The sequence below is a fragment of the Balaenoptera acutorostrata genome, chromosome 7 (genome assembly GCF_949987535.1).
Source record: "Balaenoptera acutorostrata chromosome 7, mBalAcu1.1, whole genome shotgun sequence".
NCBI lineage: Eukaryota > Metazoa > Chordata > Mammalia > Artiodactyla > Balaenopteridae > Balaenoptera > Balaenoptera acutorostrata.
The window spans coordinates 62,619,107-62,646,691 of record NC_080070.1 but is presented as its reverse complement, the minus strand read 5'-3'; the positions used below and the strand labels follow the sequence as shown (position 1 = coordinate 62,646,691).

Genomic DNA, 27,585 nt, shown 5'->3' with positions numbered 1-27,585 from the left:
GTTAGGATTCTGCACTTTCACTGCTGAGGGCCCCGGTTCGATTCCTGGTCAGGGGAACTGAGATCCCACAAGTCTCGCAATGCGGCCAAAAAAATAAAAATAAACCTTGTACTCTTGAGCTGTCACTCCCCATCACTCCATATCCATCAGCCATTAAACTTCCTGTCTCCAACTACCTCCTCTACCCCCTCTCCCCCCAGTCCCAGCCAACCGCCAATCTGCTTTAAGTCTATGTGGGTTTCCCTATTCTGGGCATTCCATATGAACGGAGTCATATCATATGTGGTCTTTTGTTACTGGCTTCTATCACTTGGCATAATGTTTCTGAGGTCTGCCTATGTTGTAACATGTATCAGTATTTACTTTTTATGGTCAAAAGATACTCCATTACATGGATATACCACATTCTGTTTATCCACTGTTAATTCTTTTGTCAGTTGATGGACAATTGGCTCTTATGAATAATGCTTCTCTACATATTTGTGTACAAGTTTTTGTGTTTTCATTTCTCTTCAGTGTATACCTAGGAGTGGACTTGCTGGGTCACATGGTTTACTCTGTGTTTACAAATAGCATCAAAAAGAATAAAATACTTGAGAATAAATCTAACAAAAGCAGTGCAAAACTGTATGCTGAAAACTATAAAGCATTGTTGAAAGAAATGAAAGAAGATCTAAATAAATTGGAAAGCATACAATGATCATGGATCGAAGACTTAACATTGTTAAGTTGGCACAGACTCCCCCAATGGATCTACAGATTCAGCATGACCTCTGTCAGAATCCCAGATGACTACTTCGTAAAAATTGACAAGCTGACTCTGAAATTCATAGGGAATGGCAAAGGACTCACAATAGCCAAAACAATCTTGAGAAAGAATAAAGTAGGAGGATTCTCACTTCCTGACTTCAAAACGTACTACAAAATAAGGGTAATCAGGACAGTATGGTACTGGCAGGACAGACATATAGACCAGTGGAATAGAACTAAGAGTCCAGAAGTGAATCCATACATCTGCAGTCAACAGATTTTCATCAAGGGTTCCAAGACCATTCAATGGGCAAAGAATAGTCTTTTCAACAAATGGTGCTGGGACAACTGGACGTACACATGCAAAAAAATGAAGTTAAACCTTTACCTCACACCATACATAAAAATTAAAGTGGGTCAAACTCCTAAATGTAAACACTAAAACTATAAATCTCTTAGAAGAAAACATATGGCTAAATCTTCATGACCTTGGATTTTGCAAAGATTTCTTAGATATGACCCCAAAAGCACAAGCAACAAAAAAATAAATTGGATTTCATCAGAATTAAACATTCTTGTACTTCAAAGGACACCATCAAGAAAGTGAAAAGACAACCCACAGAATGGAATAAAATACTTGTAAATCATATTTAGCATTTTTTGACAATAAAGTTGAGGAAGGCATTCATCTTTTATCTCCTAGCTAGATAGAATGACATCCTAAAATCTGGTCTACCTGCCTGTCTGCCTTTTTGCCTCATTCCTTAAATCCTTTCTCACTTACTGTGATCGTATGGCAAAGAAGTATATACGTTATTTACCTAAAGTGCTGTTAGGGAAGCCCAGCAAAGAGAACACAAGGGAAAAGTAGACTCCATACTTGCACTGTCTCCGAAACCTTGATATGGAATTATGGTCTCACATCCAATTTACCCTCTGAAATTTCTTGACTTGTGATTTTTTTACATCCTTAACACTGCCCTTTTCTAAACAACATGATCTCATCTAGAATACTGTACTGCAACAGTTTTCCTTTCTCAGTGCTTTTAGAATAGCCTATCAAAAACTCATTTGGTCATGGTGCTCCCTGCTTAAAATCTTGTAACTGCTCCTCATCCCCTACAGGGGCTGTGTGGCTAGCTTGAGGTCTGCTAGCTGGTGATAGGATCTGGGGCTTGTCTGCTGTTTGAATTCCACACTACACAGTAGATTCCTGGGTCAACAAACTCAAATTATAAATCATAATAAGTATTCTGTGTAGATAGGCTGTTACTGTTTATAATAAACCACTGATTTTTCTTTTTTAATCACAGATCATGGTGATGTCAAGTTGGTTACTTCCTGTGAGAACTTATTGAGGAAATTTAAATTATAATGTTTAACTCACACAGTATATAATAGCTACGTAAGGGATAGATGTCTGACTTCTTAATATCTGAGTTTAAAGTACGTAATGGATCATTTTGCTTGTTAAAGGACTGGGAACCATAACTATTTTCTTAGGATACCTCAGTGATGACAAGTGACTACTTGTCATATCATAAAATTATGATAAAATTAAGGATATCATAAAATTAAGTTTCATAAAATTGTTTCAAGTCCTTCTCTTTGCCTAATAAATGTATCTTTTCTTATATTTGTTTGCTTTAGTGAAGAAAATAGATTTTTTAAAATCAGAAATTCCAGCTAGGGAGAAGAAATTGAACACTGAAGATTTTCCTATTGCCTTGAATTACTAGAAATCAGTGTAATTTTTCTGTGCATCTCTGTACCACTATTACCTTTCTAGTAAGTAGATGGTAGGGTCTTGAGTGATTATATTTTTCCAGTTTTGCTTATGTAATGGACACATATTTGTATTAAAGAGGGAAAATAAATAGGAATTTAGAGGATATTAACTAATCATGAAAGTTACTGTGAAGTATTGTCCTCATTTGAATAAATTGATCTTTTTGAATATGTAGGTCTCATTAACTTGAAGCACTCCATGACTCCTTTTTTAAAAGTGGAGCCTTTTCTCCCAGGACACTATGAAGTTTTGGATTTAAAGCCAAATGGCAAAGTAGCATCGGTGGAAATGGTTAAATATCATCACTGTAGAGATGAGCCTCTGCATGCCCTGTATGACAGCGTGGAGAAACTCTTCCCAGGTAAGAAAGCAGAAGCCCACCCACCTGTTCCCCACCTCTCCCCAAAAGGAAAACTGTACTCTCACATCACTGGAATGATGTAAGTTCGAAAATCTGTTTCCTTTTTAATTTGGAGGTGACACATTGCAATTTGGCCAACTTCACTGTTGAGCAAATGCCATCGTGATAGAGGCAGATGATTGTGTACCCATTTCAGTAAATAATTCAGCCCGGGCTTTCTGCAGCTATTTAATTTCCTTTATGTGTTAATAGGTTTTGAGATAGAAACTGTGAAGAACAATCTCCGAATCCTTTTTGACAATGCCATTAAGAAACGTTTGATGACGGACAGAAGGATTGGCTGCCTTTTATCAGGTGAAGTCAGTTTAAAAACCTAATTGTATTTGGTGCATATTTAAGTTAAATGATTTATAGCTATCCTGGAGGTTTTGACTATAAAATACTTACTATATGATTTAATCTTTCCTCCAGTATAGGATGAAAAAGTTTTCTGTAAGTTGCTTTCAATATTCATAATAATGTAGCAACTTAAAGTGATACTATAATTATATTGGCACGAGTGAGCTACTAAACATTCTTTAGAATATTCCATGTCCTCCTACTCTACCATCTTGAGTTGAGTCCTAGAATGTGTGTAGTGGTTTTTAACCAATTCAAATACTGTTACCATTATCACAGGTTAAATGTTAGATTTTTCTTATTCAAGTTGATTTTCAATTTATAAAACTTAGGGATTTTAAATGGTAAAACTCTATAATCTTAGTGCTTAATAGGAATGTAAATCATATCTGTCCCTCTCTTATGTAAGGCCCATAACCAGTACACTTCCTGTCTTGCTCATAGGTGGCTTGGATTCCAGTTTGGTTGCTGCCATCCTGTTGAAGCAGCTAAAAGAGGCCCAAGTACAGTATCCTCTCCAGACATTTGCGATTGGCATGGAAGACAGTCCCGATTTACTAGCTGCTAGAAAGGTAAGACACTGTCTTTGCCTGTTATGTAGTTAAGACAGACTTGTTAGTAATTGATGGTTCTATACTTTGCTGCTGCATTGACTTAGGTAATTGTTTTGAATTAAATATATTAAAATGGAGTGAAATGCCTGTTGAATATCAACTGTGTTGTACACTGTATTCTGGGTACTTTTATCTATCACGGCCCATGCAGTCCTCACAAAGACCCTATGATAATTCCGCCCTTTTGAGAGTTAGGGCATGGTATAGTGGTTCAGGCTGCAGGCTTTAGAGCCTGACTGTTGGTTTCAAATCCTAGTTCTACCACACAATTCCTCACTTACGCAATGGAAGTAATAGTATCTACTATGGGATAGTTTTGAGGTGAAAATTACATAATACTTAATATAAGTGTGTAGGATAGAACCTAGCGTGTAGTGAGTACTTAGAGGATGTTAGCTATTCTTTTTACTTTTCATTTTTTTTATTTTATAAAGTACTGTGGGCAGAGGGGACCTTGTACACATTCAGTGTGCGGGAGACCTTGTTCCTGCTTTGGAGAAACTTGCATAGAATGGATGAGAAGGAGCAAGCAAGTGGTCCCAAAGCAAGTTGACCACTGCTAAATGAATCCACAATAGCCAAAGAAAACAGAATGAGGGGAGGGGCCATTTAATTTAGGAATAACATCCTGGATGTAAAATTAGGCATTGCAGGGGGGCCAAAAGGAGGTAAAATCAGTGTGAGGGGGAGTGGGGGGCATGCTTGTTAGGGTGAAGTCTTGGAGTGGGAAGAGTGGATGGGAGCTCTACCTCTCGGTGGTCAGTGGAGGGCAGACACAGAGAGGCAAGGGAGCCTGACTAGGTGGGGCTCTAGGCAGTGGCCTAGAGAATCATTTCCCCTTATTGTGGTGGCCTACGGAATCATTTCCGCTTAGTTTGTCTTGTTTGTTTAACGCCCTTGTTAATTCATAATGTGTTGTGAACTACAGTCCTGCTTCATTTTCAAGAGTAGTCCTTTTCTTTAAAACACAAACCTGTGGGTATTTCTTTGTATAATCAGGTGGCAAATCATATTGGGAGCGAACACCACGAAGTCCTCTTTAACTCTGAGGAAGGCATTCAGGTCCTGGATGAAGTCATATTTTCCTTGGAAACTTACGATATTACAACAGTCCGTGCTTCAGTAGGTAAGGTATTTTATGATCCCAAAATACTTTTAATACTGAAAAGGTGTAAGGATTAAACAATCCTGTTTCAAGCAGTTGTTTAAAAAACAGTACTCAAGAATGAACACAGGTAAAATTCCTGTGTCAGGAATTGTTGAAGACAAGGCCATTTAAGAATTCCTGAAATCTCTTTTGGAGAGGAACAATAAGTACATAGTTAAACTTCCACATTTATGGTATCACCATTTATATTTTTCCAAAAAGTAGATACATATTTTTTGCACCACCTTTCCCCCAGTTTCTCTGTATAAAAGTTTCTTGGGCTGTATAGGGAAATAGGTCTACATTGTAACTAATTTCTGTAAGGAATGCTCATTTTAGATATATTTTGGTAAATATTCCATCATACGACTTATCAATCAATAACTTATTGTGCAGCAAGAAATAACTAGTTTACCCTGTGGATACACACTGAGATTAGAAGTATACTCCAAATCAGACTGATCTAATTTTGCTGAGCCTCTAATATGCTACTGGCTGAGATATGCCTCTCTTAAGGGATGCAGAATCTGACAGGACTCCATTGCAAAGTTTAGGGTCTGCACCCTCATGCTCTAAACTTTGCAGTAATAGTACAGAGGTGCTGTCTTTCCCAAGGAAGCAAAAATTAGTTCTTGAAGGGCAAAAAAATCTTAGGCATTACAGTGGTTTCTGGCCTTCCAAAGGGCCATGGTACATCAACAGAAATACGGTATTTCTGGTACTGATACTTCATTGGTGAAGGAGATTAGGGAAAAAGATCTAAAAAGTATCCCTAGGGAGGTGATAATGAAAAAACAGTTAAGAATAGATACTGGTTTACAGGGATGTGGAGCAAGAACCAACCAGCATCTTTTAATGATGCAATATTCTTAACTGTATTTGAAATATGCTGAATGGAGAGTAAGTATCAGAAAAAAAGCCCTGAAGCTTAAAAAAGCTTAAAAATTAAGCTACCAAGGCCCTAACTTAATTTTTTTATAGTGATACTGGTGTGAAAGTTATCACATTTAAGATATTTGAGTCACTGTTCAGCAAAATTTTTTAGCATTTTTAACATTGTTTAGCAAAATTTTCAGATAGACATTCTTGGTCTGAAAGCAGTAACATTTTAAAACCTATATATAAAATTGTGGAAGGGTTTTGGGGTATTTCATCACAACAATACAACTTTTGGATTAAGTACATAAAAAGATAGGTACATTTAAAGATATTGTAGATATAAGGTCATTCTTTTGCAAACTACTTTATATTAACAGAGAGTCTAGTCTAATAGCAAAGCTTGCAGTCATTTCCAGAAATCAAATAAAAGGCATTTTTGGTAGAGGGTTATGTGGACATTAACAATAATTCCTGTCTCTTTTTTAAGGTATGTACTTAATTTCAAAGTACATTCGGAAGAACACGGATAGCGTAGTGATCTTCTCTGGAGAAGGTTCAGATGAACTTACACAGGGTTACATATATTTTCACAAGGTAAGCATTCTCAAATGGAAGGATATTGATCCTAGGGGAAGAAAAGTATGAATTATTATTTACCTATTTTCTATCTTCTTTTTTGGTATAACAGTAACACGTTGAATATCTTGTGAGGCATATCAGGAAATCTGATAGTGTCTGTATTTTTGGGGGGAGAAAGAAGTCTTAATAGTGTCCGATAATATCTTGTTTTAAACTAGTTAAGCCTAAGAATCATGTTTCTGCTCTTAGTCGCCTATGGTCTTATGTCTGTTGTACAGCATGTCATTTTATTTGTTCTAGCACTAGCAGTCTTGGTGTGAGGGACCGTACATTTTATCAAGCATTTACTCCCTTCCCTAAGCTCTGTTTGGCTTTTTGTCTTACCCACCTTTAGAATTGGAGTTACGTGTACGAGTAAGATATAAAAACTGTTTCATGTGCCAGAAGCAAAGCTTGTGGGTGTATTTGTAACTTCAGCTCTGTTTGCAAAATAGGCTCCTTCCCCTGAGAAGGCCGAGGAGGAGAGTGAGCGGCTTCTGAAGGAACTGTATTTGTTTGATGTTCTCCGAGCAGATCGAACTACTGCTGCCCATGGGTAAACGTGGTATTTTAGGAAGCGATTGTAAAGATAACCTCAAAAAACAAAAGGCTCAGTGGTCGATTTCTTTCTTTCCAGTTAGTATATGTTGCAAAGTATGCCTTCTATAGAGAAAATGAAGCTTGTCTGTTAGTGCAAAGGGATTAGGCTGAATCAGAGTGCTGTTGTCATGGTGAGAGGACATGGATAGGCGGTTTGAGATGGAGTTCCCATCTTGAAAGCACAACATCTTGCCCACTTCTGGGCAACTGAGATGGAAGGCACTTGCAGCTTTTTTTTTAGTTTTTTTTTAAGAGAAATAAAGATTATACACTTTCATGTTGCGAGCATTGAGCGCCTGCCATGCCAGTTTGATGCTGTGGGGACCGTGTGTGGGGAGAGGGAAGTGAAGATGCAAGAGATTTGATTAGCCTATAAAACAGATTTCTTTGGTATCATTTCTGGTTGGCTAAAGTTTTCACTTTTTAAAGCTGGTCATGTTGGAGAATTGAAGACTCTTACTGTACACGATAAACAACCAATATCAACTCTTTTAGTTGCTTCTACCAAATCACATTTAGATTAGAAAATAATATGAGGTTGGGGAATGAACTGAATTCAAACGTTTTTACTACTAACTGATGAATAACTTACATTCAGTAGAAACCAGTGTTCCACAGTGTTTCATCAAAGGCCACATCATCCGTTTCTTGAATCCTGGGGACTCTGGTGAGGACAAGCAGATAGGGTAATAACCACAGATTAGCATTACAGTTTTTAATAGGACGAGAGATGGTCTCACCTAGAAAAAACTGTGAGTCAGAAAAGTCCAGGCAAAGTACGTTCTTTTTTTTTTTTTTTTTTTTTTTTTTTAAAGCTAGAGAGCAATTCTTTTTTTTTTTTTTTTTTCCAATTAATCAATTAATTAATTTATGGCTGTGTTGGGTCTTCGTTTCTGTGCGAGGGCTTTCTCCAGTTGCGGCGAGCGGGGACCACTCTTCATCGCGGTGCGCGGGCCTCTCACCGTCGCGGCCTCTCCCGTTGCGGAGCACAGGCTCCAGACGCGCAGGCTCAGTAGTTGTGGCTCACGGGCTTAGTTGCTCCGCGGCATGTGGGATCTTCCCAGACCAGGGCTCGAACCCGTGTCCCCTGCGCTGGCAGGCAGATTCTCAACCACTGCGCCACCAGGGAAGCCCCCAAAGTACGTTCTTAATGATCAGGTCACTCATTCTTTTTCTGATTTTTGAGATAATTTAATAGTTTACAGAAGGGAAAGTAAAAGTAATTATTCTCCAGTAGTTTGTTTCACTCCCTAGATGATGTAATATGCACTCTGAATGAAGATTTTTGTATTCATGCATTAGCGTAGGGCAGTTACTTAGGATTATAAAAATGACTTTATAATCTTAACCTTACTTAGAGGCTAAGTGAATTCCTAGGAAACTAAGTCTGAATCTAAACAGACAGGCACTAAATATCCATTTTGATTTAGATTTTCTTCTTTTCCTTTTTAAGCCTTGAACTGAGAGTCCCCTTCCTGGATCATCGATTTTCTTCCTATTACTTGTCTCTGCCACCAGATATGAGAATCCCCAAGGTGGGTGAATCAAGATAAAAACTGTCAAAAAACCATTGATACTGGTTATATTTAGAACTTTCACTGACACTCCTTTTGTTTTCATGTCAGAACGGGATAGAAAAACATCTTCTGAGAGAGACGTTTGAGGACTCCAATCTGATACCTAAAGAGATTCTCTGGCGACCAAAAGAAGCCTTCAGTGATGGAATAACCTCAGTTAAGAATTCCTGGTTTAGGATTTTACAGGAATACATTGACCATCAGGTATCATGTCTTTAAAAGTATTTTCTGGAATAGGATAACTTGGATGCAGAGTAGTAATCACTGTTCATTTTGTATTTAATTTAAATGTTTGTGTCTGCAGGAGAGATGCCCTATAAACAATACTTCTTTTAAAGAATTCTGTAAGAATAAAGTGGCATCTAGAATAGAGAGAGGAGACTTACCAGTCATCACTGACTTTTTTTTTTTTTTAGAATTTATCTATTTTATTTATTTTTGGCTGCATTGGGTCTTCGTGGCTGCACGTGGGCTTTCTCTAGTTGCGGCGAGTGGGGGCTATTCTTCGTTGCGGTGCACGGGCTTCTCATTGCGGTGGCTTCTCTTGTTGCAGAGCATGGGCTCTAGGCGTGCGGGCTTCAGTTGTTGTAGCACGTGGGCTCAGTAGTTGTGGTACGTGGGCTCTAGAGTGTGGGCTCAGTAGTAGTGGCGCACTGGCTTAGTTGCTTCGCGGTATGTGGGATCTTCCCGGACCAGGGCTCGAACCCGTGTCCCCTGCATTGGCAGGCGGATTCTTAACCACTGCACCACCAGGGAAGCCCCCTGACTTTCATCTTACACATTTTTGGGCACTTGTTGGGTGCCAGACATTATTAAGCACAAATGAATCAAACACTTAGAGCCACCACTTAGAAGAAATACGCATGTGAATATTCCTTAAAGGTCACTGCAGCTATGTATATTAGGGTATTTTAGCATTTTCTAAGTGAGCCAAAGAGTCTCTCACACAATATACAGTCATGCCTTTTCTTTTTTTGTTTGTTTTTTGTTTTTGTGAAGCCAGATTAAATACAAGTATTTCCATGCTGGTTAAAAAACCATTTCGCTTCTATCTTGTTATTCTTGCAGGTTGATGATGCGGTGATGGCAAGCGCAGCCCAAAAATTTGCCGTCAATACTCCCAAAACGAAAGAAGCCTATTACTACCGTCAGATCTTTGAACGCCACTACCCGGGCCGCGCCGACTGGCTGCCTCATTACTGGATGCCCAGGTGGACTAGCGCCACTGACCCTTCCGCCCGCACTCTGACCCACTACAAGGCCGCTGCCAAAGCTTAGGTACTCCCCGAGCCGTGGAGTGAAAGTAAACACTTCTTCTCATTGTGAAGGGTAGGAGGCTTGGGGGCAGGAAGGGTCAACTGCCCAGGCTTGCTTGGGTGTAAAAAAATAAAAGTCTTAAATCTGAAACATTGCTATAGTCATTTATATTTATACAGCCCCCTCATCAGAGGTAGCTAGAAACTGAACAGCTTTCACTGTATCACAATAAGAGAGTGAGCTAGGAAAGGGGAAACAGTCTGATGTTTGGGAAGCCTCACACGCCCTCTCCTGGCAAAGCTACTGTAGAGGACTTTCGCGTCTCCTTCCAGGCCTTGCCTCATCTGCGTGTGGTCCTCCTCTGACTTCCTCCCTTAGTTCTTTCTGCATTCCTAACAGCTGTCTAGTTACACTCGGGAGAGGTAAGTTCTTTGTAAGACTTTGACAGCTCTATTTTGTAAGATATGTTGACTGAAAACTGCACAGCCTAAAAGTTGAGAATTAAGTCATCAGAAAATCTGCCAGATAAAACTTACTTAAGCCCAGAAGACAGCCTCTCATTGTTCTGAGGGACTGGTCCACAGAGGTAAGGGAGGAGCCAGGATATATAGGAGTTTTTGCAACAAAGACCAGGTAGTCCGGAACATCAAAAGATTACTGTTAAAACCAAACATCTCAAGTTAATGAATTTAGTGCATTTCTCTGTCTAGGAAGATGCAACAGTTTGGGCTAATTGAAATCATTCCTTTGATATGCATCTTAACTGTCTAGGGCCAGTATCCTACTTTTCTCCATCCTGAATCCCTTCAGGGTACACAGTGGCAGGTGGCTCATGGCTTGATGGCTGCAGTAGCCTTTGCTTATTGATATGGCAGGCAACATTTTTCATCCACGGATAGTAATTTATATTTTTTTCTGTTGAGCCAGTGTCTCTTCTGGAACTATCGTTGTAAATCACGAGTAAGCAAACTTTTTCAGAGCTAGACAGTAAATATTTTCGGCTTTGCAGACCTCTCTTGGAACTGTTTAGCTCTGCCATTATGGTGCAAAAGCAGCCACAGACAGTATGGAAACTAATGGGCAAGGCCATATGCAAACATATGGGCATGGCTGTGTTGTATTAAAACTTTATAAAAACAGGCAGTGGGCTGGATTTGGCCCATTGGCCATACTTTGCCAAGCCCTGTTCTAGAGCCAGGCATTTCTGATAAAAGGAAAAAGCATTCCAAAACTAGTTGGAAGAAGAGAATATATAACAAGGAAACATTCAATGAACAGGTAGATTTTCATTTGACTGCTCATTGGTTATTTAGGGACAGGATTTTGAAATATATTTTAAAGATGAATTTAGTTATTACAAATTTTTGAAGAGGAAACTGCTGATGTACAGGTAAATAAAAGAATGCTCCATGGGAAGAGTGAGTAGGCCAGGAATTTAGCTGGTAAGTTGGAAGTTGGGGACTGTTTAAGCCTACCTGTTGGCCTTCACTTATTTTTAAAAAGTCTAAACATTCTCTGACATAAATCGTACCAATGTTATCTTAGGTCAGTCTCCCAAAGCAATAGAAATAAAAGCAAAAGTAAACAAATAGGACCTAATCAAATGTGCAAACTTTTGCTCAAAGGAAACCATAAAACAGACAACCTACGGAATGGGAGAAAACATTCTCAAATGATGTGATGGACAAGGGTTTAATTTCCAAAATAAGCAGCTCATACAACTCAACAACAACAAAAAAACCCAACTGAATAATGGGCAGAAGACCTAAATAGACATTTCTCCAAACAAGACATAGAGATGGCCAACAGGCACATGGAAAGGTACTCAACGTCGCTAGTTATTAGAGAAATGCAAATAAAAACTACAATACGGTACCACCTCACACTGGTCAGAATGGTCATCGTTAAAAAGTCTACAAACAAATTCTGGAGAGGGTGTGGAGAAAAGGGAATCCTCCTACACTGTTGGTGGGAATGTAAATTGGTGCAGCCACTATGGAGAACAGTATGGAGGGTCCTTGAAAAACTAAAAATAGAACTACGATATGACCCAGCAATCCACTCCTGGGCATATACCCAGACAAAACTCTAATTTGAAAAGGTACATGCACCCCAATGTTCAAAGCAGCACTATTCACAAAAGCCAAGACATGAAAACAACCTAAGTGTCCATCAACAGAGGAATGGATAAAGAAGATGTGGTACTTATATACAATGGAATATTACTCAGCCATAAAAAAAGAATGAAATAATGCCATTTCCAGCAACATGGATGGACCTGGAGGTTATCATACTAAATGAAGTCAGAAAGACAAATACCATATGACATCACTTACATGTGGAATCTAAAATATGACACAAATGAACTTATCTATGAAACAGAAACAGACTCACAGACATAGAGAACAGACTTGTGGTTGCCAAGGGGGAGGGAGGTGGGAGGTAGGGGAGGGATGCACTGGGAGTTTGGGATTAGCAGATGCAAACTATTATATATAGAATGGATAAACAAGGGAACTATCTTCAATATCCTGTGATAAAGCAGAATGAAAAAGAATATGAAGAATAATGTACTAATATGTATATGTATAACTGAATCACTTTGCTGTACAGCAGAAATTAACACAATATTGTAAATACTTCAATAAAATAAATTTTTAAAAGTCTCTAGAAAGCCGAGGAAATGTCATTAATTAATATTGGGTGACTCTTAATGATAGTCTTGTACTTGTAGGTGCTTGAATTGCTTAAACCCGGCATGATTTGATGCCAGGCATGTCCATTCATGGGGCAGCCTCACCCAGCCAAGCTAAGTGACACCAGAAATGCTTGGGAGACTTAGCTGATAGTGATTACCCAGGGTGCACTGCAAGATTAAGGTATGCCGTAAACCACAAACTGCCAGTTTTTGAGGGTATGTGCTTGGGCTTCAGATTTTTAACTTTAGTGACTCTGTGATCTGGTGTAGTTTTAGATACCACCCAAAAGTTTGACAGTAGAGATAACTCAGTCCTGCAGGTCAACCATGACTGCAGCAACTCGCTAGATCACAAACTGCCTGTGAGACCTACATAACGTGCTAGGCACATGGTATAAAGTGAGCCTTTTCTTCTGCAACTAAAGTAGTTGAAGAAACTGTAGCCACTGGGACATGTGCACATGACTCAGCAGCTACATACAGGCCAAGCCTGCTTTCCTGGACTTTTCTGATATTGATGACCCAGTGCTAAGGAGGCATGTGGTTTCTCATCCACACAGCTCTGTTACCAACAGATAATCCAATCCCTTCAGCAGAAACGAAAAGATTCTTAGCTGATCTTGTCCTGCCTTTTCAACCTCATTCGCACACCTTAGTGGATGATGTGCCCTTTAAGAGTTGTTTGTTTGTTTGTTTGTTTTTCTTAATGAAATAGTGATATTTGCAGCAACGTGGATGGACCTAGAGATTATCATACTGAGTGAAGTAAGTCAGACAGAGAAAGATAAACACTGTGTGATATCACTTATATGTGGAATCTTTAAAGTAATACAAATGAATTTATTTACAAAACAGAAAGACTCACAGACATAGAAAACAGACTTAGGGTTACCAGAGGAAAAAGGGGGAGGGGAAGGGATAAATTAGGTATTAACAGATATACACCACTATATAGAAAATAAATAATAAGGATTTACTGTATAGCACAGGGAACTATATTCAATATCTTGTAATAACCTATAATGGAAAAGAATCTGAAACGAATATATATATATGAGTATGTACATACATATATATAATTGAATCACTTTGCTGTACACCTGACACTAACAATATTGTAAATCAACCATGCTTCAATTTAAAAGATTTTTTTCACCTTAATACTGTAAAAAACTTACTTTATAGTTTTGATAGAAAGATATATTTCCATTAAAAAAAAAGAAAAATTAGAAACACCTCAATCCTACCACTGTTTTCAATAGTTTTAACATTTTCTTGCAGATCTTTAGCTGTAAAAGCACAGTTGTACCTATGCAAGAATATGATCTTAGTTAAATAAGGCCTCCAAGCTTCTTAAATCCTTTACAAGGAAAACAGAAACAGGAACTAACCTTGGGCCTGCTGGTGTCAGACCATTGTGTGAATACCTTGTTGAAGCCTCAGAGCCTGCTCCTTGATTCCTCCTGCCTTGGGGTTGCCTTAGTTTGGTCTTGAGTCTGAGATAACAGATTCTTGGAGTGGGTCCCCATGGGGCGGAAAAGCCGGCCACAGGGAGGCAGTTCCATATGGCTCCAAACCTGTGCAGTGGATAAATCACAACGTCAAGCACGTACCTACCAACTGTTCTAGTACTTTATTGCATTAGCTCATTTAGTGAGTTAACCCTCATTCTGAGGAAGTGTGGCAGATTGTATTTTCTAAAAGTGGCCGCAGCAGTATTTCTGGTCTCACAGACTGCCAGAGACTTGCTGTGCCCTTGGAGGAGTGTGTTTCCCCTCTTCTTGAGCCTGGGAAGAATTTTATGATTGCCTTGACTGGTAGAATCTACTAGAAAGTGACCTCTGAGGCTAGGTCACAAAAGGCGACTCGGCCTCTGTTTTCTCTCTCTCGATGTGTGTCGTAAGGAAGCCCGGGCCACACAGAGAGGCCATGTGTAAGAGGGCTGACAGCCCCAGCCATGGTCTCAGTCAATGTCAATCACCAGGGGTGGGGTGAGTGAACCCCCAGATGATTCCAGCTCCTAGTCTGAGCCTTCCAGCTGAGGCCCCCTTCATGGGGAGCAGAGATAAGCCATCCCTGCTGTGCTCCATCCAAATTCCTGACTCATCAATCCATGAGCCTAATAAATGGTTGTTGGACACCATTACATTTTGAGATGGTTTCTTACACAGGCATAGTAGCTGGCACAGGTAAGCACTATTACGTCTATTTTACACAGGTTAAGTCACTTGCCCAAATCATTCGGCTAATTACTAAGTGGTGGAGCCCCAAGTTAGCCAGACAGATTGGCTCTAGAGTCTTTGTGGTGTTCTTTCCTGACTATCCTCCCAATACCAGCATGAAACTACAGCCCGGGTCTCTGCTGTGAATTAGGAACTGGGGGAAAGGGGCTTCTCTAGAGTTGAGTTGGGAGCAGGAGCAGGGAGAGATGGGTTACCTCCCAGGCGAGGCCAGTGACGCTAATCATTTTCTGTAAAGGGCTAGGTTAGATGATGAGAAAACAATCCCAAATCTTCAGTGCATTACCACAACAAAAGTTATTTCTTGCTCAAACTGTATGTTCACCTGGGTCTCTGGGGGGGCTCTGCTCACTGTTGAGGGGGTTATAATCACTCTGGGACTCAGCTGATGGAGACACAATCTTGACACATACTTCCAAGACCAGCAAGGCAGGGGATGAAGACAGTCGTGACTCATGTACCGTGACTTAGAGCTTCCACCTGCAGAGATACATCACTTTTCCTCACATTTTATGGGCCAAAGCAAGTCACTTGACGACTCCTAACTTCAAGGTTGCATGTACCAGAAAGGGAAATGAAATATGTATTTGGAGAACAGTACTAATGACTCCCCAAATCCACCCTTCAGTCACCAAATAGTTCACTATCTTTCATACACACAAAGTACAATCATCAAGAGTGATTTTCAAGAGTGACAACCCAAGAATTCCGTCTTGTCATGGCCATATGCCCAGAGTTGAGGATTTCTGGGTGATGGGCTGATGTACAAGGTGGCTCCTCTTCATAAACTTACTAGAAAATTTACCTGCTCCCTACCTGTTCAATATACAATAGAAGAGGAATAGAATAACAACAACAAAACATATACTCCTCTTTGAAAAGGAAAGAACGGGAGGCATACAGCAAACCCTGGTGGGTAGCAATTCTGGCGCCCTGCTCACCAGTCATTTTGAGGGCCCTCCCCCAGAGGCTCCAGCAGAAAACTGCCCCTCAAGGATCAGCAGCAGCCAAAACATCACCATGTGGCCGGGAGAAGGCAGGAGTGAGAGAGCTGGTGGAAGTGGGGAACGCTTTCAGGGGGGAAGGCTGATTTCTAGCAATAAAGTTAATTTAACTCATGCCGTCCTAATTTTGGTTACCCAGAACCAAAGGTCACCCTTCCTGAATGCCCAAGACTGCTCTCAAAGCTATAATCCTGTGAGGTGTATGCTATTGAGCTCATCCACATTCTATAGATGCGGAGTGTGGGGCAGAGGTGTTAGGTTACATGCCCCAGTTCACATAGCTGATAAGTAATCAGAGTGGGGTATTTGATCCCAGGTTCAAGAATTTTAGGGGCTTTGAACTTAACCCTACTCTGTGTTACCTTTCAAAGGATTAGAGTATAGAAAATAATTATGAGCATGGAAAGAATATAATTCTGAGATTTTTCTCTAATTCTCTATTTTAAATGGGATTATATATTCCATTTAACGGGTAGTTCAGAAGTTATTTAACATACCTACTAATTTAAGCATAAGAGAACTTCTTGTAAAAAAATTTTTCAAAAAATTTGTAATGAACACAAATAAGCACACATTACTTAGTTCAATTTAGATTTTATGTGATCTAGATCTTATGTGAGTTCTTACCTGATCTCAGGCCCTAGCTAGCCAGTAAATGGATGCCAAAAATTAATTTATAGTCCTCTTTGCAACTTGGAGAATTTTCAGTAATGCTAGGAAAAAAGCCATACTCAAATTATTAGTGTATTTTAGAAATTGGTTGTTGCAGTATAAAATATTTGATTTCTGAGGGCTAATATAATACATAAGACCACAAGGTGACAGCCAAGACACATGATTTTCTCTTCAGACATTTTATGATTTTTCTCAAATGTGGTAATGCAGACAAACTTTTATGCCAAATTGGAGAAATGACACATTCATTTCACGGAATAAATCCAAGCACAGAAGCTCCACAGTTTGTGATAGGTAATAAGCGAACAGTTTTAACTTGCTAACAGCATATGGTTCTTGTTCAGGCCAGTATGAGCTATATATGTATTTTTTCCTGAACCTTCTATCTTCCTCCTCTTTGATCCGCCATCCTAAACGTACCTGTACAGAGTGTGTTCTTAAAAGGTTAAGATCTCTCATACTCAAAGGTAAGAAGGAGTGTGGACAACCCCAATCTGATTTTATTTGCCTTTTGAGCAATCAAATCTACACAAACCATCATTTATATGATCACCCACTCTAGCGAGCCCTGCCTCATCTCAGTTTATTCTAATCCAGCTAAAATACTTTTTACCCATAACACGAGCTAACCTGTACTGGTGACTCACTGTGAGCCTAACCCTGATCTAAAACCATGCTAGGTCTCTATAACAACCCTGAGAGGTACCCACTATTGTTGTCATCCCATTTTATGGATGAAGAAATAGAACACAGGAGCAGCCCAAACACTGAAACAGAAGATGGTCAATTGTGGCCAATGCAATAATCTGTTGATTATAATGGATGCCACAGAAAAGACCTCTATATTAACAAGGCAATTTTTATTTGGGGATAGATGAACCATAGAAAATTGGTGAGACCCCATTACAGTGACCATCACCTTTTATACATTATGGGGTTCTGCTCACCAGCAGAGGTTTTAGTGAGAATGTTAGAAGTTCTGGAGTAGGAGGTTTGAAAGTGGAGGGTTAGGGAAGAACCCTGGATTTGTGTTGGTCTGTTGTTACTGGAGTGAGAAGAAAACACAGTTGAAAAGAATGATTCATTATTGGGTACAGTGGCAGGGTTTCTGGGGCTATGCATCAATTGATCAGATCAAATTTCATGAACTACTGATCTGGGATTTTTGCTAAAACACATTGAACACAACATTATATAAATCCTATTACCTTATCCCCAGACGAAGCCACGTTCTGCTGTATTTGGCACGGGGTGGTCTGGGTTGTGTGGCTCTCAAATGACCACAAGGTGGGGCAAGATGATATTTAGCCGAATATGTTCCACAAGATTTTGGGGGGGGATTTTCCTGTCAGTTTTAACAGCTGAATTGTGTGTGTGTGTGTGTGTGTGTGTGTGTGTGTGTGTAGTCTAGCATTTTTCTGTTCAAAGATTATAACCACAACCCCCAGGTGATAACCTTGTAAACATCTTTGTCATATTGTAACATGTGATAAGTCATATACCATCACCCAACCAGAAACTACGTACTCAACAGCTGAGGAGGAAAGTTGCTAAGAGAGTAGAACCTGGAAATTTTCATCACAAGGAAATATTTGTTTTCTTTGTAACTATATAAGGTGATGGATGTTAACTTATTGTGGTAATCATTTCACAATATATGTATGTCAAGTCATTGTGCTGTAAATATCAAACATACACAATGTTGTATGTCAATTATATCACAATAGAACTGAAGAAAAGAGCTGAGAGGGGCCAGGCAGGTGTAAATGGTGAAGCCAGCCTGGTCAGGGAGCGGATTGCTATGGCTGATGGCAAAGCAAGCCCAGGCCTGTGTATGGAGCACAGTTACTCCTTAGATCCTTCCCCTCGCCCCTGCCCCCAGTGCCATGGGGAACATTGGCATTCTCTTTGAAAGAGAATCCAGAATTTTAGATTTTTAATTATTAGTTTAAATATCTCTTGTTTTTGGCAGTTCCAGTCCAAGATGGGGACCTAAAAGTCTCCTGGATTCACCTTCCACAGACACACCGAATCTACAGCCACACAAGGAACAATTCCCTCTGAAAGAGATCCAGAAACTAGCAACTCCTATACTTTGGGTGAACAAGAAAATAAACCCACATTGAAATGGATAGGAAACGCTGAGACATCCTCTTGCCATAAACCCCATGTCCAGCACAGTGACATACAGTTGGGAGGGAACTCACAACTCCCAGCTCTTTCTGAGGAATGAAGGTTTTGAACCCAACATCTCGTGGCCCAACTTTTAAGACTTCTAGCTGAGGGATAGGCTCCAAAGCACCTAGCTCTGAAAGCCAATGGGACTTGTGTCCATGAGGCACACAAGACTATAGCAAAGAAAGAAGCTGTTCTTAGGGGTCCATTAGGACTCATCAAGGCTGTCCCCACCAGGGCTCAGCACAGAGAGCTAGCAGACATAACACTCACCTGCCAGTCTTTTCCTGAAAGCAGTATCTTTTAAGAAAGCTGCAGCCTGAAGATCAGGCTCCTAATATAGCACACATCTAGGGGTCTATAATGTGGGAGGCCATCTCATGCTCTCCCTCTGGTATCTCCTTGAAAAGAGCTTGTGCATACTTCTGGTGCCCTGGCTTTTGCACCTGCCAGAGGATGCATTCCTTGATTGCCTGGCACTGGTGGATGGTGGGTCTTGCATTTGTGGGTTCCATGGGACTGTAGCAAACAAAGAAATAGTTCTTAACCCAGCTATATCCCCAGGGCTCAATGCAAAGGGAGCACACAGACCTAGTCTTCCCCAGAAAGAGGTATATTTGCATACTTTAAAAGTTGCTGCCTGAAAGTCTGACTTCCAATCAGCCTGAATCTAGGTGCTGATTGAAATCCTCCCGTTTGGGACACTGACAGGTATTGACATACCGCCAGCTACTGGGAGCCACTAAGAACAAAGAAGGTAGTCTTTGGACAATCACAAAGATTTGAGAGGCAACAAAGAACTCAGGCTGGGCTGATTGATAAGGGTTATCTTCTACATGAGGACTCTCTGTCAAGACTAGGAGAGGTGGCTGTTTTATCTAATGCATAGAAACCAACACAGAGTCAAAGAATATGAAGGAACAGAGAAATATGTTTCAAACAAAAGAACAAGATAAAATTCTAGAAACAGATCTTAATGAAACAGAGATAAGTAATTTGCCTGATAAAGAGTTCAAAATAATGATCATAAAGATGTTCACAAAGGCCAGGAGAACAATGCATGAACAAAGTGAGAATTTTCTATCTCAACAAAGAGAAAATATAAAAAGTAACAAACACAAATCACCTAGCTGAGAAATACAATAACTGAACTGAAAAATTTGATAGAGGGGTTCAAAAACTGACTAGATGAAGTGAAAGGAAATCAGTGAACTCAAAGACAGGGCAGTAGGATTCATTCAATCAGAGGAGCAAAAAGAACAAAAGGGTAAAAAAGAGTGAAGATAGCTTGTGGAACTTATGGGACACCATCAAGCAGAACAATAATCACATTACAGGGGTCCCAGAGGATAAGAGCTAGAAAGGGGCAGAAAGCTTACAGGAAATAGTGGCTGAAAACTTCCCTAACTGGCAGAAAGAAACAGACATCCAGATCCAGGAAGCCCAGAGAGTATCAAATAAGATGAAATAAAAAAGGTCAACACTGAGACACACTGTAGTTAAACTGTCAGTAGTTAAAGACAAAGAGGTGACGCCAGCAAGATGAAGAGTTAAGAGGTTCCAATGATTATCTCCCCCATGAAAGAACAATAAATAAACCAAAGAAAATAGTTCAGGGAAAGGTCCGGACTATAAAGAAGAAGGAGCAAAAACTGCAGAGCTCAAAAATCAAGGATGGCTGCATAAAAAAGTACAGGAAAACATATCACCCCAGTCAAGAGCAGCTTGGCACCAGGAGGGATCTTCTCAGGGGAATTTTATCCCATGGGGAAAAGGAGAGCAGGAGAACCCCAGCAAGTCTCATCATGATGGATGGTTTGCAGCCTTTGCTACAGATCTCCCACAGTCTACACCAATGCTGATCCCAGCTGACAGAGCTGCCCCCACTGCATTTACTCTCCAAGGCTGGAGCTGTCCCTGAAATGAGATCTGCCTTTTGGGGCACCAGTTGCTGCTGTGCCCTATTCTCCAAGATTGGAATCCCACAGCACCTCACCATATATGGAACTAGAATGGCCACTGCTCTATCTCCTATTCTTGACCCCCAGGTCACAACTTTGTCCCATCACTACCAAAGCAGCCTCTGCTGTCCTGAGCCTCACCCTCTGGGTCCCAAGTCACACTTTGAGCGACATTATCAGGGCCATCCTATTTCTGCCTTGAGCCCAGCCCCTGGGGTCCCAGACTGTGGCTCTATACCCTCATTTCTGGGAATGGGCTGCCACTGCTGTAAGCCCTACTCCTATCCCAGGTCACAACCAACCAATATTGCCAATGGTGTTGCCGCTACCCTGAGATCTGTACCTCATTCCAATTCAAAGCTCTGAACCCTCATTATTGGGACTTGGCTACTGCTGCCCTGAGCCCCATCTCCCAGGTCATGGTTCTCACTCATCATTGCTGGGACCAGCTGGCATTGCCCTGAGGCCTGACCCTCTGGGTCCAAGCTTTGACTGTAATTGCTGGGGGCACTGCTGCTGCCCTGAACTCCACCCTTCAGGTCCCAGGTCATGGCTCTGAATGTCATTGCCAGGGCTGTGCTGCCACTGCTCTGAACTCAGCGTCCTGGGTCCCAACATGTGACTTTCATAGACGACTACCAGGGTCATGCTGCTGCTGTCTTTTGACTACCATCTGGGGCCGGAGTTGAGACTTTGACCCACCATCTTTAGCTGTGTTGCTACTGTGCCCTATTTCCTCAGACCAAACCACCACTGCACCTTGTCACCCGTGGCCCATGCTGCTGCTGCATCCCCAACCCCTCTCTCCTGGCCAGAGTCACTGCAGTCTTAGGTCCTGGTTCCATGGGAAATCTGCATATGCCCATACCTTAGACACCAGTGCCACAGCTGCAGAAAGTACACCTGTGCCACAGGACCAAGGGGCTGTGGTAGTTCTGTGTACACCTGATCCCAGGACGCTGGCTCCAAAACTGCTCTTAGTGCTGGCACACCAGGCCAGGCACTTGGAAGGATTTTCTCACCTAACCTGTCCTCCAATGGACAAAAAAGAATAAGAAGACCCTAACAGCCTTTGCCTCAGAAAACCCCATAGCTCTGCCCACCACTGCCACCCATAGGACCTCTGCACTATTGGCCACAAAAGACCCCTGCAGTCTGGCCAATGTTGACCTCAGCTGATGGAGCTGCATAGAGACTACACCACTGTGTCTATTCAAGAACCAAAAATGCTGCATCCCACCCAACTGCTATCCTCGTAGACACCTGCAGGTGAAAGTCTTTCCCCACCAAAGACGGTCTGAAAATGCTGGAAGACATAACTGCACTATCAAATGCACAGACATTAAAACAAAACCATCAGAAACATTTAAAAAAACACGAGGAAACATGACACCAAAGGAAAACAATAATTTTCTAGTTACTGGACTGACATCTCAAAAATAGAGATCTATGAGTCATCTGAAAAATAATTTAAAATAATTATTTTAAGGAAGCTCAGTGATATTCAAGAGAATACAGACAACTCAATGAACTCGAGAAAGCAATGCATGAACAAAGTGAGAAGTTCAACAAAGAGGTAGAAATCATAAAAAAGAACCAAACAGAATTTCTGGAGCTGAAGAATACAATGGATGAAATGAAGAATGCAATATAGAGCTTCAACTATAGGCTCAACCAGGCAGAAGAGAGAATCTGTGAGCTTGAAGACATATTTCCTGATATTATCTGGTTGGAAGAGATTAAAGAAATAAGAATAATAAAGAGTGAAAAAAGCCTATGTGTATTATGGGAAACCAACAAGTGAAATAATATCCACATTTGGGGAAACCCAGAAGGAGGAGAAAAGGACAGAAACCTTATTTAAAGAAATAATAACTGAACTTCCCAAATCTGGGGAGTGATATGGCCATCCAGGTACATGAAACTCAATGATCCCCAAACAGATTATATACAAAGAGATCTTCACTGAGACATATTACAATCAAGCTCTCAAAAATCAAAGACAGAATTTTGAAAGCATCCGGAGAAAGAAGATGATCACATACAAGATAATTCAAATAAGGCTATTAGTAGATTTCTCTGCAGAAATCTTGCAGACTAGGAGAGAGTGGGATGACATATTGAAAGGGCTTGAAGGGAAAAAAACTGTTAGCAAAGAATACTTTACCTAGCAAAGCTGTTATTCAGAAATGAAGGACAGACAAAGACATTCCCAAACAAAATCTGAGGGGATTTATCATCAGTAGACCTGACCTACAAGAAATGTTACAGAGAGTTCTTCAAGCTGAAACAAAAGGATGCTAAATAGCAACATAAAAATATATGAAAGTATAAAATTCACTAGTAAATGTGAATGTATGGTCAATTTCAAAATACTCTAATACTGCAATGGTGGTATGTAAATCACTGTGAACTCTAGCAATAGGTTAAGAGAAAAAATGTTAAAAATAACTATTCCTACAATATTATGTTAATGGATACACAATATAAAGATTTAATTTGGTACATTAACACAAGTTGTGGAGGGGTCATATAAATGGGTAGAAATTTCTAATGCAGCTGAAGCTTGTGATAGGTGACAAAACACGTCTTAACAGAATTAAGAAGATTGAAATCATACCACGTATCTTTTCTGTTATGAAATGTTATGAAAGTAGAAAATAACAGGTGGAAACCTGGAAAGTTCACAAATATGGGAGATTAAACAACATGCTACTGAACAACCAATGAGTCAAAGAAGCTATCAAAAGTAAAATCAACAAAAATCTGGAAACAGATGAAAATGGAAGCACAACATATTAAAACCTATGGAATACTGTAAAAGTAGTCTTAAAAGGGAAGTTTGCACTGATAAACACCTACATTAAGAAACAGGAAAGACCTCAGATAAACAAGCTCACTTTACATCTCAAGGAATTAGAAAAAGAAGAAAAAACTAATGTTAACAATGTTAACAGAAGGAAGGAAATAACAAAGATCAGAGTAGAAAAAAATGGACACCAGAAAATGTCAACAAAACTAAGAGCTGTTTTTTAAAAAAAATAAACACAATTGACGAACCTTTAGCTAGATTAAATAAGAAAAAAAGAGATAGAACTCAAATAAAATTAGAAATGAAAGAGGAGACATTACAAATGATACTGCAGAAATACAATGGATTATGAGAGACTATTATAAATAATCACACACCATCGAACTGGATACTCAAGAAGAAATGGATAACTTCTGAGAAACACTCAACCTACCAAGACTGAATTTTGAAGAATTATAAAATCTGAGCAGACTGAGTACAAATAGGATATTGAATTAATTTCAAAACCCTCTCAACAAAGAAAAGCCCAAGACTAGATGGTTTCACTGGTGAATTCTTCCAATCATTTAAAGAATTAAAGAATTAACACCAATCCTTCTCAAACTCTTCCAAAAACTGGGGAAAAGGGAACATTCTCCAACTAATTTTATAAGGCCAGCATTATCCTGATACCAAAGCCAGATAAGGACACCACAAGAAAAGAAAATTACAGGCCAATATCCCTGATAGGTATAGATGCAAAAATCTACAAAAAAATATTAGTAAACCACATTCAATAACACAATAAAATGATCATTCACCATGATTAGTGGGATTTATCTCTGGGACGCAAGCATGGCTCAACATCCTCAAATCAATCAGTTCAGTACATCACATTAACAAAATGAAGGATAAAAACCATATGAGTATCTCAATAGACGCAAAAAAAGCATGTGACAAAATACAACATCCTTTCATAATAAAAATACTCAACAAATTGGGTATAGAAACATAATAAAGGCCATATACAGTAAGCCCACAGCTAACATCATATTCAATGGTGAAAAGTTAAAATCCTTTCATCTAGATTAGGAACAAGACAGGGATGCCCACTCTCACCATTTCTACTCAACAAAGTACTGGAAGTACTAGACATAGAAATTAGGCAAGAAAAAGCAATATAAGCATCCATATTGAAAAGAAAAAATTAAATTGTGTGTTTGCAGAGGACACAATCTTACATATACAAAACTGTAAAAAAACTACTAAAAAACTATGAGAACTAATGAATGAATTCAGTAGAGTTGCAGTACACAGTCAACATACAGAAATCAGTTGCATTTCCATACATTAACAATGAATAATCTGCAAGAGTAATTAAGAAAGCAATCCCATTTACAATAGCATTGAAAACAATTAAGTACATAGGAATAAATTTAAACAAATTTCTTGTACACAGAAAAGTATAAGACACTGATGAAAGAAATTGAAGAAGACACAAATAAATGAAAAGATATCTCATGTTCTTGGATTGGAAAAATTAATATTGTAAAATTATCCACACTACCCAAAGCAATCTACAGATTCAGTGAAATCCCAATGGCATTTTTCACAAAATAGAAAGAAAGTACCCTAACAAATTTTGGACCTCTAAAAAGATGCTGAATAACCAAAGCAACCTTGAAAAAAAGAACAAAGTTGGAGGCATTACACTTCTGATTTTAAACTATATTACAAAGGTAAAGTAATCAAGAAAGTATGGTACTGTTTTAAAAACAGGCATATAGACCAGTGAAACAGAATAAAGAGCCCAGACATAAACCCATGTATATATGAGCTACTAATTTTTGACAAGGGCACAAAGAACACAAAATGGGTAAAGGACAGTCTCTTCAATAAGTGGTGCTGAGAAAACTGCAAAAGAGTGAAATTGGACCACTACAAAAATTAAACACCACCACTAATAAAAATTAACTCAAAATGGATCAAAGACCAGAGAGAACAGTACCAGTCTAGCAAAATGGAGGCATTGGGAAGTAAGACCTGGAGGGAGTGGGGAGAAAGGAGAAGCATGATGCACGGAAAGCAAATGCACACAGGGTGCTTTCAGTGGCCTAGCGGATGTCCCCATGGCCACATCCAAAAGGTTTAGGCAGTGATGTCAGGGCTTTATTAAGGTGTAAGGGATGAAAGAGCCAGAGGGGACATGTGCATGTGTGTTTTTGGTGGGGGGGGGGGGGGTGGGAGGGTTGATTTTTCCATCCCCATCTCCTACATCTGTACTGTTTAGGTTTTATCACTGGAAATGCTGGTAAAGAGCTGCTTGACTGTGTGTGTTGGTGGTGGTGGTGGTGGGGGGGGGAGGTGGGCATCACCTTAGGCAAGATGCCCATCAGAAGAGGGAGTAGAGTAGTCCTGCAATCTCTGCTCCCTCCTTTCCCAAGAGCAGGCATTGGAGACCTATTCTAGCCAAGAGGGACAGCTGCACATCATTGGCCTAGGGATGAGAAGACTAATGGGATCATGGATCTGAAATGCAGAGCTGGCCAACCTTCCTCTCTGCCTCCATGGCCCCCAAAGTGGCACATGTCACCTAAAGCAGGATGCAAGGTGGTCTATTGGGTACAAGAAAAATAGAATTTCTACTTTAAATTTTCCCTTTAAAATTTGTTTTTGTACACCATTTTAAAAATGTACAACATGTTAGTACATTAATAATTAAATATATACATACAGCATGCTCTAAATTTTTTTTTACAGATGGTGTGGACATTCAAAAATTTGAAGGCCATGGTCCTAGTAGATAAAGTTTAAACTCCCTTTGCACAGCATACAAGAAGTCCTGGCATGATTTGGCTGCACCCATGCTCCACCTTTCCCGCTCAAGCAATTGTAAACTGTGTATAGCTCCAGAACACATCAGGACGTGAGGAAAGCAGAGGATAGGACAGTGGGAAAAGCTAAGCAAAGATGAAGTTCTGCTAATGTCCATTCTTAGCTTGTTCCCATGGGGATAGTAAAAGGCATCACAAAGTTATCCTACCTTTAGGCATGGGGCCAGGTTTTTGCCTGCCTGTATCAGTCAGCCCTTGCCCAGGGATGCCGTTGGAGGAAAGCAAAACCTTTCAGGCACTTCCAGGTTAGGGAATACTCAGCTGAGGGCAATTCTCTGGAGAAGGGTGCCCCTGTGAGCTGTAGTGGAGAGCTTTCACAGCAGCTGGGGAATTCAGTGAGCCAATCTGGTTAAGGGAGGGGACGGGGTGAATGAAGTACCCAACAGCACTACTACGTTTTGCCACATTGATACCTACAAATCTGTAAGTACCTTTACAGAAATGATAATTGTGTGAGAAAACTACCATTTTATTGTCCATCAGCACACTAATTGTAAACTTGATAACTTGTAGCCTTGAGGCTTTTTTTCTTTTCCTTTAAACATGGTTCTATTTTGGTTTGCTAGTCTTTTTAAAACCTGGTTTTTTTCCCTAAATACTTTAGTCTCTAAGTTTTCCTTTGTACCTGGCTAATTCCTTTTCACAGTTAAGACTTACCTCAGATGCCAATTCTTCTGGGAAGCCTTCCCCGATCCTTCTAAAGCTGGGATGTTCTCCTGCTACTCAGTTCTCATAAAACTTCATATATTCCTATATCATTATGTTATGGCAATGTTGTAGGATTATCCCACAATGTGTCTGAATCACTCAGGGCTTGGTCAGGAAAACAGAAGCCACTCCATGTTTTCTGGGCATACAGGGTTTGCTACAGGAATTAGGGGCTTACTTGACTGTAGGAAGATCTGAGGGAGTAATGAAGTACGGGAAGCCGCTGCAGAGGGGAAGGAAGGAGGCTGACACTGAAGAAGATCTGGCCCAAAGTAACAATGCAGATGGTTCTTGGAAACTCACCAGGAAGCTGCTGAGACTCTTAAGGATCTCGGAGAAGCACTCTCACAGCCTCAGGGCGCAGCAGCCGCACGGGTGGTCCCCAAGAGCTCCCCAGGGAGCTGCTGTGCGTCTCTCATCTGCTCATGTGTCCGGCTGCAGCTGCCAG

At 40.2% G+C, this 27,585-nt stretch overlaps 1 protein-coding gene and 1 long non-coding RNA gene across 3 annotated transcripts in view; one reads left to right on the top strand and one right to left on the bottom strand.

The window, feature by feature from the left end:
- ASNS (asparagine synthetase (glutamine-hydrolyzing)) overlaps positions 1-10,143 on the top strand; it is an 18,695-nt gene extending 8,552 nt beyond the window's left edge. For both annotated transcript variants that reach the window (XM_007164794.3, XM_007164793.3), the window contains exons 5-13: positions 2,715-2,900; positions 3,153-3,254; positions 3,744-3,871; positions 4,913-5,039; positions 6,427-6,533; positions 7,013-7,113; positions 8,611-8,692; positions 8,783-8,938; positions 9,803-10,143. In XM_007164794.3, coding sequence (XP_007164856.1) covers positions 2,715-2,900; positions 3,153-3,254; positions 3,744-3,871; positions 4,913-5,039; positions 6,427-6,533; positions 7,013-7,113; positions 8,611-8,692; positions 8,783-8,938; positions 9,803-10,012 — 1,199 coding nt within the window. In that variant the 3' untranslated portion in view covers positions 10,013-10,143. The remainder of the gene's footprint in view (positions 1-2,714; positions 2,901-3,152; positions 3,255-3,743; positions 3,872-4,912; positions 5,040-6,426; positions 6,534-7,012; positions 7,114-8,610; positions 8,693-8,782; positions 8,939-9,802) is intronic.
- Positions 5,036-27,585, bottom strand: LOC130708596 (uncharacterized). Its single transcript, XR_009008856.1, has 4 exons — positions 27,441-27,585; positions 14,081-14,266; positions 7,750-7,821; positions 5,036-6,564 (listed from the first exon to the last, which is right to left on the bottom strand). It is a non-coding gene; the product is annotated as an uncharacterized LOC130708596 (long non-coding RNA).